The sequence below is a fragment of the Oryctolagus cuniculus genome, chromosome 4, assembly GCF_964237555.1.
Source record: "Oryctolagus cuniculus chromosome 4, mOryCun1.1, whole genome shotgun sequence".
In the NCBI taxonomy this organism is placed as follows: domain Eukaryota; kingdom Metazoa; phylum Chordata; class Mammalia; order Lagomorpha; family Leporidae; genus Oryctolagus; species Oryctolagus cuniculus.
Window position 1 is genome coordinate 100,374,181 of NC_091435.1, and position 13,253 is coordinate 100,387,433.

The 13,253-nt window shown below is 42.4% G+C and overlaps 1 protein-coding gene across 7 annotated transcripts in view; it reads left to right on the plus strand.

The window, feature by feature from the left end:
* The window catches only part of GNB4 (G protein subunit beta 4), a 79,349-nt gene that overhangs the window by 33,999 nt on the left and 32,097 nt on the right, over window positions 1-13,253 (plus strand). For all 7 annotated transcript variants that reach the window (XM_002716441.5, XM_051859162.2, XM_051859161.2 and 4 more), the window contains 3 exons: window positions 8,440-8,531; window positions 11,390-11,428; window positions 12,211-12,317. In XM_002716441.5, the coding sequence (XP_002716487.1) occupies window positions 8,475-8,531; window positions 11,390-11,428; window positions 12,211-12,317 (203 nt within the window). In that variant the 5' untranslated portion in view covers window positions 8,440-8,474. The remainder of the gene's footprint in view (window positions 1-8,439; window positions 8,532-11,389; window positions 11,429-12,210; window positions 12,318-13,253) is intronic.

Genomic DNA, 13,253 nt, shown 5'->3' on the forward strand with positions numbered 1-13,253 from the left:
TTTTTTAATCAGAGGGGAAGGTTTGATCAGCTCTATTGCCCAACATTCACCTGCTCTCCTCCAAGGAGACCAATGCCCAAGGGCTAGCTCAGTGGGTGCAGTATTCATCTGCGCTGCCACAAGAACCACACAAAGGATCTGTGCAATCCTCAGTGTGAGCACGAATCTGGCCGCAGTGACTCTCATCAAGCAGTCAGGGAGCCCTGAGCATGTGGTGCCAGCCACAGTGACTGCTCAGAGACCTAGGCACACCACGTGCCTTCCTTCTCAGTAACAGTGTTTTCACAGTCACTAGTGCCCAGCCCCCTGTCAATTCTCTCAGCCAAATTCTGGCATCTCCTCTCAGCTGGTTGCTGGGTGCACAGACACAAGCTGGTATAGCTGTTATGTATGTCCAAAATGGTGTCTCCACTCTCTCAACTAGTTACAGGATACTGGTGCCTGGTAGTCAAGGGGAGAGAAAAATGCACTCTTTTTTTTTTTCCCTTCTAGGTTGGCAGGTACACTGCCCTCCACTGGGCTCTAAGCTGGACTTATGCCAGGTTTTTCCCCCAGTTTTATCACCAGTGGCTTGGGCTTCTGCAGTCTCATCTCACTGTACTGCAAAGCTGGTGCTGAGGCTCTCAGCTGCTGGGGTCCTGAGTTGTTCATGTCCACACCCTCCATGTAGATCCACAGTGTTCATAATTTGCATCAAGTTTCCTTTGTAGTTTTCTTCCTCTTCCCAGAAATTAGACTCTCTCCACTTTTTAAGAAAAAAAAATATATATTTATTTATTTGAAAGAGTTACATAGAAAGGGAAGAGGCAGAGAGAGAGAGAATCTGAATCTGCTGATTCACTCCCCAATAGGCCACAATGGCCAGAAATGAGCCAGTCCAAAGCCAGGAGCCAGGAGCTTCCTCCGGGTTTTCCCACATGGTGCAGGGGCCCAAGGACTTGGGCCATCTTGCACGGCTTTCCCAGGACATAGCAGAGAGCTGGATTTGGAAGTGGAGCAGCTGGGTCTCGAACTAGTGCCCATATGGGATATTGGCACTGCAGGCAGAGGCTTTACCACCACACCACAGCACCGGCCCATCCACTTTTTTTTTTTTTTTTTTTTTTTTACTATCTTCCCTTAGACTAGAACAATAAGCTCCCTCCCTATTCTGCTATCTTGGAATCTGACCTCAACTTTCTGTTATACACATGACCCAAGTAGATGGAAAATGTTATTTTCTGTCTATAGTCTCTTCCTTTTTTCTTTATGATTTAGGGACAGTCTGATGAGGGATAGATTGTTTTTTGGTTTCATCTCTTAAACTGGAGTCTTGATTGTCCTGAGCTTTGAGTAGGAGGGCTTAGAGTTCATTTACACTGCAGTTGGTGAGCCTGGCAGGGACCCTGTGCCGATCTTCAGGTGTGGGTGACTCATCTTACTGATTATCCTCCCCTCACCTTGCTTTCCACATTTGCCTTTTCCCTATATTGTGTTTTCAGAGTTTTAGAAAATAGTTGACCACTTCCCTGGTTTCTGTCCTTTATTAAACTGTGGTGTAAAGGAACTGCAGGAGGATGAGCAGTTAAACGGCTTTGCTCTCTGCCAGTCACAATCAGTGCCTCCAGAGGACTTTGTGTCTCTGAATTTGACCCTGCTTGAGGTGGAGAGTTAGAGGGAGCTACTTAACTGTACCTGGTACAACACAATTTGAAATCCATCATCATTTTTTCATAACATTCATTTTTACACTAACATTTTTGAAGACTTCTCATATATACTATTTCAAGGTGTTTTTTTTTTTACACCAAAATAAATGTATCCTGTTGTCTTGTTTGTTCCACTAACTTTTTTTAAAAGACTGATTTATTTATTTGAAAGGTGGAGTTACAGAGAGGGAAAGGCAGAGGCAGAGAGAGAAGTCTTCCATCTGGTGGTGGTTCACTCCACAAATGGCCACAATGACCAGGGCTGCACCAAGGTTCTCCCAAGTGGGTGCAGAGACCCAAGCACTTGGGCCATCTTCCACTGCTTCCTCAGGCACATTAGCAGGGAGCTGGATTGGAAGTGGAGCAGCCAGGACTCGAACCAGTGGCCATATGGGTTGCCAGCACTGCAGATGACACCTTAATCCACTACACCACAGTTCCAGCCCTTCCACTAACTCTTTGAAGCTCTCTTGTATACATAGTGTCCATACATAGTTGTCCCACTTTGAATCCTCACCTTCAAAACATGATTTATTTAGGAAGACAGTCAAATTAGATTTCACCAGGGGCATCTCATCATCCCATTTTGCCCTAGGAGGACTTCTGGCTTGTCTGGGAGTCATTTATAATTAGTCTATGCTAAATTCATGCTTTATTGGTATTTTCAGGAATTCAAACATTGTCAAATGGGAAGGAAAGATCAATTTAGGAACTCTGTGTATTCAAAATGTTCTTTAAGTGACAAATCTGATTTTTTTTTTTTAAGAGTGAAGGGTTAGTTCCTCTTTTTAGCAGCATGAAGGAAAGGCAGCTTGACATTTCTTTCAGACATCCAAAGAAAGCTGGCATTTATCTGGTGCAGGCATCCCAAGGGTTCAGACTTTGTGGCTTAAGAGCACGTCTCAGCTGGCCTCTTGCCCTGTGACTGCCCACTCCCATTCTCTCATGCCTGCAGGAGTCTGCTGGCCAAGAATGAGGTTCGGGAATTCAGAACTCACATGAGGAAATGGGGCCATGTGCAGGCAACTCTCTTTAGAGACTTTTAATTAATAAAGGTAGAAAAAGGACCATAGTGATGGTGAAATGTGGAGTCAAGGACTTTTCTTAATTTTTTTCTTAAGGGGGAAACTTGGGCTTATTTAACCACTGTGGGAAGGCTCCTCACAGATTTTTTGGTGGGTGGAGATGGAGGGATTGACCCATGTTAGCTTCAGTAAAAAGGGCTCAAATGTAAAATTCATTGTGGTATATGATAGTATGAAGGATTCTTGCCAAATATGAGTACAAGGGGCCTGGGTATAATCTAGTCTATGGATCTGAGGTCTTTCCAGTTTATAGGCTGCACAGAGGATGGAGAATCAGGTTGGACAGTACCAGGAGGAAGGAAAGAGAATGAGGGATGTTCTGCAAGACAGGTGGCCTAGTCTCTCCATAAGTTAATAAGGAAAAAAGATGGAGAGACTTAGCAGACATGAACATATGTATTATGTAGTCCTTAATTGTATCCTGATTTGAACATATCAGATGTTAAAAAAAAAAAAAACACTGGTGGAACAGTGGGGGAAGTTTGAAAATGAACTGGGTAATAGCTGCTTACTGTTAGTTACAGCATCTGTGACTGTGGATTGTGGGTTGGTAGAAAAACGTCCTGGTATTTTTAGAGTGTATGAGAGAATATTCAAAAAGTTCATGGAAAATGTGTATTATGAAGAAACAATGCATGTGTTTCAAAACTCTATGCACCAAAATAAACTTACCTTTTAATTCACTTTTTAAAATAAAATATTTATTTATTTGAAAGGCAGAGTTACAGAGTGAGCCTGAGAGAGCAAGAGTGAGATTCTGTTGGTTTACTCCCCAAATGGCTGCAACAGTTGAGGCTGGGCCAAGCTGAAACCAGGAGCCAGAAGCTCTGTATGTCTCCATGTGGATGGCAGGGGTCCAGGCACTTGGGCCATCTTCTGCTGCCTTCCCAAGCACATTAGCTGGGAGCTGGATCAGAAATAGGGCAACCTGGACTTGAACCCGTGGTGCTCATTTAGACTGCTGGCATTGCAGGTGGCAGCTTAACCCAGTATGCTACAACACTGACCCCTAATCTATTTTCTATGAAACATTTGAAGTACACTTGTATATTGGAGTATTTAGTGGTAAAATGTCTTGATATCTGTAATTAACTTTAAAGTACTTTACCAAAAAACAAACATAGATGAAGCAAATACAGCAGAAACTGTTAACATTTTATATACATGATGAGTAATACAGATGCTTATTATACAGATTTCTTTATCTTTGTACTAAAAAATGTTCCTAGTAAAAAAGACTAAAACAAAGGAGAAATAAAAAGGGGGAGAGATTGAATATACTAGAGGAGTAGGATTGCTGAGTTTAAATAACCAGTGCAGGAATTGACCCAAGTATCAGAAAAGTCAGCTGCTCTATTGTAATAAAAGGGAAGGAGGAGAACATGAGTTGGTCATGTCCATGTATGTGCAGCTTTGTATGTCTGTTGGGGAAAAGGGAAGCATTCATGTGTGATGGCTTCTACTTTCTCAAAGATGTGAGTGGCAAGGTGTGCCACAAGTGGGGTCATGAGAAGGTTAAGGTTTGCAGAGAGTGCAAAGGAATTGAAATAGTTGATACTAAGAGTGAAATTGATGAGTAAAAAAAAAAAAACTGCATTAAAATTGCCAGCTGGTTTTGAGGGCCCGGTTGAGATTGGTGATGTACATGTGTAATAAAACTAATATGCACCATTGTTTGACTTCTCAGTCAACATTTGGCCACTTCAGTGCTGGCTGAAAGAAAGTAGGTAATTGGTTCATTTGAAGCTGTGGTTTTGTCTGTTGAGCATACAAGATAGAAGGATGGGAGACTAGGGTACCAGGAAAATTCTTGATGAAGTGCTAGACTGGGAATCTAATCCAGATAGGAAGGAAAATGCCACAAATGGATTCTTTTCCCTGTTGGAACCCACACATTTTTGCTTATGAACCTTATTCCCATCAAGAACTGCAAAAGGTCTGGAACTTTTACCTACTTACAGGCTAATAAATTAACCTATTACTGTTTCACACATGCTGGTAGAAGACATGAGACTCCTTGGTCAGAGACAAAGGACTTTTTAAAAAGATTTGTTTGTTTGTTTTTTTCAAAGGCAGAGAGATCCATCTTCTATCTGCTGGTTCACTCCCCAAATGCCCACAACCAACTAGGCCAAGCTATGACCCAGGAATTCCATCTCAGTCTCCCATATGGGTGGGAAGATCCCCAAGTACTTGGGCCTGCCTCCCGGGCTCATTTGCAGGAAGCCAAATTGGAAGTGTGGAGTAGCTGGGACTTGAATCAGGCATTCCGATGTGGGATGTGGGTGTCCCAAGCAGTGGCTTAATCTACTGTACCATAATGCCCACCTTACAAAGGATTTTGTGACTTAGAACACAGCAAGTAGCATGGCACATGCTGGTTTGTGTTGATTCTTCCAGCTCCTCACTTGCCACACGGGTGACACAGGTGGGTATAGATGAATGCTGTACAAGTATTGGGTTTACATCACAGCCCAGAAATACTGAGTTTGGGTAATGTAGTAAGCAGAAGGAAACCTGCTCTTTGTCTTTTGAGGAGACATTGTCTCATTCCTCAATGTTACTTGTCGAAAATATCACCTGGAGAGATGAGCCAAGTGAAAGGGACTAAGGCCTTGAATTACTGTTGTGCTCAGCAAGAAGGTGCAATAGTGCTCAGGCTCCCTGGCAGATTGTTTCTCTCAGTCGTCCCCCATCCACCAGGTGGAGTGGCGAGGGAACTGCTTTCTGTTTGGGGTTTCTATTCGTGGAAGCTTCATTCTGTGGGGCACTCAGCCTGGAAAGTTTCATTCATTTGTTGCAGATCATTGTCGGTCTCAAGTAACTTGCAGCAGATAGCTCCCATTTTAGAGGGTCACCTATATATGGATGTGGTTTTGGGGTGGAACAGAGGTAGGTGGGGTGACAGATGGTTTTGAATGTGCTTTGAAGTTCTGAGACCCTGTCAACCCCTTTGATACTCCTTTCTAGTATACTGGCAACTCAGCAGGAGAGACTTTAAGGTCGGCGCCGTGGCTCACTAGGATAATCCTCTGCCTTGCAGCACCGGCACACCGGGTTCTAGTCCCGGTCGGGGCGCCGGATTCTGTCCCGGTTGCCCCTCTTCCAGGCCAGCTCTCTGCTGTGGCCAGGGAGTGCAGTGGAGGATGGCCCAAGTGCTAGGGCCCTGCACCCTATGGGAGACCATGATAAATATCTGGCTCCTGCCATTGGATCAGCGCGGTGCGCCGGCTGCAGCGCTCCGGCCGCGGCGGCCATTGGAGGGTGAACCAACGGCAAAGGAAGACCTTTCTCTCTCTCTCTCTCTCTCTCACTGTCTACTCTGCCTGTCAAAAACAATCAGGGTCTGTAGGATCTGGGGATCTAAGATATCCCAGGTATGGTTCAGCAAGGGCAATAGGGTTGCGACTCCAGAGATTCTGCATACTGCTTATTGTCAATTTGGCAAAAGGAAAAAAATATTTAGGAAGATAGAAATTTTCAATTTGTAGAGAGGCCACAATATTAAACTAGAAGTGGAATGTTAGAATGATTTCAGTTCTTCTCAGACTGCTTTATACTTAGGTGCCATTCCAGTCAATCCCAACAGATTTATTTTTTAATTTGACAAAATAAGTTTAAACTTAATTCTGAAAGAGTAAGTAGATTTCTTTGTGCCGTAGTTGATATGAGTGGAGGATAGGTGCCAGAAACAAATTCTTTCTATGGGAAATCAAATTCTCTTTTGAGTTGGACTTGGGATGGTCATTTTGGGATACATCATTGATCCAAGGAAATATAAATTGGGTTCTTATGCTTGAAGAAGCAGAGAAAGTCACTCCTTAGAAAGAGGAAAGGCCGGTGCCGCGGCTCACTAGGCTAATCCTCCGCCTTGCAGCACCGGCACACCAGGTTCTAGTCCTGGTCGGGGCACTGGATTCTGTCCCGGTTGCTCCTCTTCCAGGCCAGTTCTCTGCTGTGGCCAGGGAGTGCAGTGGAGGATGGCCCAAGTGCTTGGGCCCTGCACCCCATGGGAGACCAGGAGAAGCACCTGGCTCCTGCCATTGGATCAGCGCGGTGCGCCGGCTGCAGCGCTCCGGCCGCGGCGGCCATTGGAGGGTGAACCAACGGCAAAGGAAGACCTTTCTCTCTCTCTCTCTCACTGTCCACTCTGTCTGTCAAAAAAATAAAAATAAAAAAAAATAATAAAAAATAAAGAAAGAGGAAAAACAGCAGATGTGGAGAGAGAAAGATATGGAAGAGCTAGCTAGAGAGTCCTGTTGCTTCTCGTTCCTGGTCTCTCCCAGAGGTAGCACTCTTACTGCTTTTGGCTCTGTTTTATCCCAGCATTGGAATGAATTTTCTTTTATTTCTCAAGCTATTTCAGGTTTATTTACTGGAGACCAAAGTATCTTGGATGCTAGGAATATAGCAAAGGATAAAGCAAACAAAGACTCTGCCTCAAGGAGCTTAGATTTTACCAAAAGAAAATAGATCACAAAAAAGTCAATACAGGCTACATGGTATTGGGTCTTATTGTGAAAAATAAGACAGGGTTAGGGGCCAAGAAGAAGAGAGTGGTTGGGTGCATGTGTGTTGGCAGTGATGGGCTCTCTGAGAAGGGAACAGCTGAGCAGATGTAAGGGAGCAAGTGATGATGGTCCAGGCAGAGGGAAGGTCAAGTGTTGAGGACACAGGGCTGGAGCCTGTTCAGTGTATTCAAGGAACTTCAAGAAAGCTTTCAAGCGGCTGGGGCAAGGTGAGCGATGGAGGGAAATGAGGTCAGAAGCATGAAGGGACTCTCTCCCCACGGTCCACCTGTGTGTGTGTGTGTGTGTGTGTGTGTGTGTTTATGAGAGGTAGAGATTGTGTCTACAGGTCAAGATAAAGAGTTCAGTCTATTGGAGTACTCGGAGCAGAAGAGATGTACCTTTAAAGGGCTCACTAGTTCCTGTAGTTAGACTAGACTCGAGAGTGGTCAGAGGCATCTCTCACATCATCACGTGAGAGATGATGTTGGCTTGGACTGAGGTGGCAGAAGTGGAGTTAATCAAAATTAGATCTTAAATCATTAAATCACTTTTAAGGAATAATTGACATGATTTGCCAGTAGATTAGATGGGGAAGGTATGAAAGAAATAGAAATTAAGGGTGACGCCTAGAGGCCAACACTGTGGCGTAGTAGGTAAAGCTGTCACTTGTGACTCAGACATCCCTATGGGCACCGATTCGAGTCGTGGCTACTCCACTTCTGATCCAGCTCCCTACTAATGGCCTGGGAAAACAGTGGAAGATGGCTGAAGCGCTTGGACCCCTGTACCCATGTGCGAGACCCTGAAGAAGTTCCTGGCTCCTGGTTTCTGTCTTGCCTAGGCCTGTCTGTTGTGGCCATAAGGGAGTGGACCAGCATATGAAAGATTTCTCTTTTTGTCTCTCTGTAAATTGGCCTTTCAAATAAAAAATAAATAAATAAAAATAAAAAAAAATTAAAAAAAAAACCCAAACCCTTCAGTGAATAATCCAGATCTTGATTTACTAAACAACTTGAACTTCCAGTCATAATTGGGTATCTCATTTTCAGAAGGACTCAAAAAGAAGTAGTATTTCAGTATTTTTAAAAGCAGATTAAGATGTAAATGGAAAACAATCAAAATCTCTGCCTCTGTCTCCCTCTCTCTCTCACTCAGTTTTACTTGTTAGTGGTGAAGTAACAGATTCAAGGATGAGTGAACTGGAACAGTTGAGGCAGGAAGCAGAACAGCTGCGGAATCAGATCCAGGTAAGAACTTTTTCATCTTGAAATGTTTACACTTGTATTTATTATCAGCAATGTACAACATTTGCTTATTAGTTTATCAATGTACATATAATAAATAATTTTAAGGCCAGAAAAGGTCGATTTGTCTTTATTATGCCTTTAAGTAACTCTCCAAAAATCAGTCATAATGAATTCCTGTATGGATGAATGGCTCCCGTGTTCCTGGAAAGTTAGGAGTATCTGTAGTCACAGCTGAAATACAAACAATCCTTTCCCTACTCACTCCCCTAGAATCATAGATTTTGGGAGCAATACAACAAGGCAGATGTTCTATTGTTATATACTAGGAAAGTACAAATCTCTAAAATGCTCAATTACAGAAACATTAAAATTAGTGGCAAAATCAAGATGTGTCTGACATGTTTTACCCTTGGAAATCAACTCAAAATAGTAAAGAGGATGGGAGGCCGGCGCCGTGGCTCAATAGGCTAATCCTCTGCCTTGCAGCACCAGCACACCGGGTTCTAGTCCCGGTCGGGGCGCCGGATTCTGTCCCAGTTGCCCCTCTTCCAGCCAGCTCTCTGCTGTGGCCTGGGAGTGCAGTGGAGGATGGCCCAAGTGCTTGGGCCCTGCACCCCATGGGAGACCAGGAGAAGCACCTGGCTCCTGCCATTGGATCAGCGCGGTGTGCCGGCCGCAGCGCACCGGCCGCGGTGGCCATTGGAGGGTGAACCAATGGCAAAGGAAGACCTTTCTGTCTGTCTCTCTCACTGTCCACTCTGCCTGTCAAAAAGGATGGGAAACAAATACCAGCCCCAGCTCCAGCCAAATTAAGTCACTTAGAACTTCACACCATAACAGGATGGGGAAGAGCTGCCAAATGCACGGATGCAACAGCCTGTGGGAAGGTGCCTGCAGCTGCAAGTCTCATGCAAAGTAGGGAGCACTGTGGAAGGGCCAAGCCAACCAGCGCTTCTTTGGAACCACGGAACAGATGCTTCCTTGAGCTCTGTTGGCACTGAAGAAGGCGGTGCTAAGAGTGGAAGGATACAGACTTGCCATCTTGTAGGCAGCCTCTTGGTGAGCAGGGTGCAGGAAAGAGACTGGATTGTGGGTAGCCTGGAAGCCGTCTACTTCTTCGTGCAGGGAAAAGTAAAAGCTAAAAACACTTACACACACACATGAAGAACCTTAGCACAAAGCATGGAGAATCTCTGATAACTTTCAAGACTGCTTTGACCCTTTCCAGTGTGACCCTTTTACAGGAGCTCTTTCAGAAGAATTTGTTTAAGTGCAGAATGAAATCTTTGCAGAGAGATTACAATTAAAAAAAGGTGAAGGGGAGACAGTAAAAACAACGGATGGATGAAGAATACTCACCAGGAAGTTGTTGGTTCTGAGCAGAGTGAAGTCGTAACCAGACCTATTGCCAAGATTTTAAGGAAGTCAATGATTAAGATAGGAATAAGTTCTAAATGTTACATTTTCATCTGTAAAATTCTCAGGAAGCATGGGTGAAAATCTTCATGACCTTGACTTAGGTAAAAGTTAAATATGACCAGAAGTACAAGCAACAAAAGAAAAAAAAATCAATAAATTGGACTTCACCATCATTTAAAACTTGCGTGTCAAAGGGCATTAACAAAATGAAGAGACAGCCCACAGAACAAGAGAAAATATTTGCAAATCACACTTCTAATAAGGACCTAGAATCCAGAATATATAAAGAACTCCTACAATTGAACAATAAAGACAACTCAATTTTAACTTAAATGTTGTCATAGGCTTTGTGTAGACATTTCTCCAAAGAAGATACATTTATGAGAGTACTTAGAAAGTTTGTGGAAAAACATAATTAGCATATAGTTTACATGTAAAGTTTTTTGAAATGCTTGTATATGACCATCAGACTCATGAAAAGGTACCCAATTTAATCATTAAGGAAATACATACAAGTCAAAACTGTAATGAAGTGTTACTTCCACTGTGATGGCTTTCATAATAATTCAAGAGGACAATTACGAGTATTGGTGAGGATGCAAAGGAGCTGGAACCCTGCTATCTTGCTGATATCCCTGAAAAATGGTGCTGCTATGGAGCAACAGACAGATCAGAGCTACCATGCAACCCCCTAGTTCTGCTCCTGCGCATGTGAGGGGTCTTTCAAAAGTTCCTGGAAGCTTTTATGGAAAACCAATGTGTGGATTTTAACTTACCTTTTAATTCCATTTTCCTACAACCTTTTGAAGTACCCAGGATACCCAAAAGAATTGAAAACAGAGATACACAAAACTGTATGTAAATGTTCATAATAGCCAAACAATGGATTAACTCAACGGTCCATCAGTTTTAATGAATAGATAGACAGGATATGCTGTATAATAAAATGGAATATTATTTTGTCATAAGGGAATGAAGAGGCACTGATACACGCTGGAACAGGACTGGACCTTGAAAGATCGTGCATCGTGAAAGAAGCGGTCCTAAAAGTCCTCACATTGTGTGACTCCATTTTTATGAAGTGCAAATCCCAGAAAAGAACATGAATCAGTGATTGCCAGGCTGGGGGATGGGGCCAGTGGGAGGCAGAGGAAAGAGGATTTGGGGTGTGTATGGCTTATTTCTTAGGGCGATGGGAATGTTCTGAAATTAGATAAAGGTGCTGGTTGTACACCGTTAGAAATATATTAAAAATCACTGAGTTATATGCCCTACAATGGTCAATTTTATGTTATGGGAATTTTATTTCAATAAAATGTTAACGATTATATGGCAGGGTAAAATGTTTATTTGTAAGTCTACATTTTTAATGAAAATATTTTAATCATATCTGCATATTCCATATCTAAATGTGTTGTAACTGTCTTTCTCTACTTTAGGATGCTAGGAAAGCATGTAATGATGCAACACTTGTTCAGGTAAAATATTTTTTTCCTTAATTCATTTTAGTAATTCACATGAAACAACTTGCCACTGATATAAGTGACATTCAGATTATTTTAATTAGTGCTTAATTGATAATCAAATGAACCTACATGAAAACATTTTGTAATTTGTCAAATACTTCACAGAGCACATACTTTTAAAAAACATACCATTAAAATATATGTGGAAGAGATAAATACTATAAAATATATAGATTCATATACTTGATGATTCTTTTAAAAATGTTTTAGGTATTTTTATTTATTTGAGAGAGAGCAGGAGCTCCCATCTGGTTCACTCCCTAAATTCCTGCCATGACTGGGGAGGGGCTGTGGCTGAAGTCAGGAGTCAGAAAAGCAATGTAGGTCTCCCATGTGGCTGACAGGAACCTGACTACCTGAGCTATCACCATGCTTCCCAGGGTCTGCCTGCCTGAGACAGGAGCCAGGAATCCATCCCCCACTCACTCTTATGCTTTTTTAGTAGTTTCTGAATCTTTTTTCGTAGACCTTGATTGATTTTTTAAAAATTTTTTCTTTTAGAAGGTCTTAGGAAAGTTTCATTAGTTTAATTAATATTAATGACTTTAAAGAAGTATTTTATGTACTGTACAACTATAAAACTATCTTATAGAAAAATTATGAATATTACACAGTACTAGATTTTTATTAATGGCTGGTTTTTCACTAAAGACTTTTTTTAATCTACTGATTGTTTCTAGTTTATCTTCTGAACTGTGTCTAAGGTAAAGAATAACTTTTGTCACTTTCTAAAGATCACATCAAACATGGACTCCGTGGGCCGAGTACAAATGCGAACAAGACGTACACTGAGGGGCCACCTCGCTAAGATCTATGCAATGCATTGGGGATATGACTCAAGGTTTGTCCCTGTCATTCTCAAACTGCCGGCAGAATTATTTTTGTTAAGAAGTATAATTACATTTTTTATTTAAAAACAAACTGTATGTATTGTTTTCAGAAAATGCATCCAATATGACCATTTTGTTTTCACTAAGAGTATTTTTAGCACTTTAGAAATTAAAAAATCTTAGCCGGCGCCGTGGCTCAATAGGCTAATCCTCCACCTAGCGGCGCCGGCACACCGGGTTCTAGTCCCGGTCAGGGCGCCGGATTCTGTCCCGGTTGCCCCTCTTCCAGGCCAGCTCTCTGCTATGGCCAGGGAGTGCAGTGGAGGATGGCCCAGGTGCTTGGGCCCTGCACCCCATGGGAGACCAGGAAAAGCACCTGGCTCCTGGCTCCTGCCAGGATCAGCGCGGTGCGCCGGCTGCAGCGGCGGCCATTGGAGGGTGAACCAGCGGCAAAGGAAGACCTTTCTCTCTCTGTCTCTCTCTCTCACTGTCCACTCTGCCTGTCAAAAAAAAAAAAAAAAAAAAAAAAAAAAAAAAAAAAATTAAAAAATCTTTAATATAGAAAATAAATTTATCTCTCAAAAATATCCTTATCAAATGATCTGGAGAAACTTTTAGAATAAGATTCTTTTCTTTGCATTGGGGTAGTATATTCTGTTTTTTTTTTTTAATTATACCAAAAGTAGTTTTATTATTAACCCTGAAATTTAGTTAATAGGCAAATACTGATTGAATACTTTCTATGTGTAAGTTACTGGACATTGCTACAGTTATTTATTATTTAAATTCAAAAAGGATGGAATTATGTGAAACAAGGATCTTTTCATTGAATATGTCTTTTTTCTTCCCCAGCCCCAACCATAATTGCACCTGCTCAAATGTGCAGGTACTAATGTCTGCAAGTGCACGTGTGCATACATGGTGCCACCTGGCTTGGAGTTTGATTT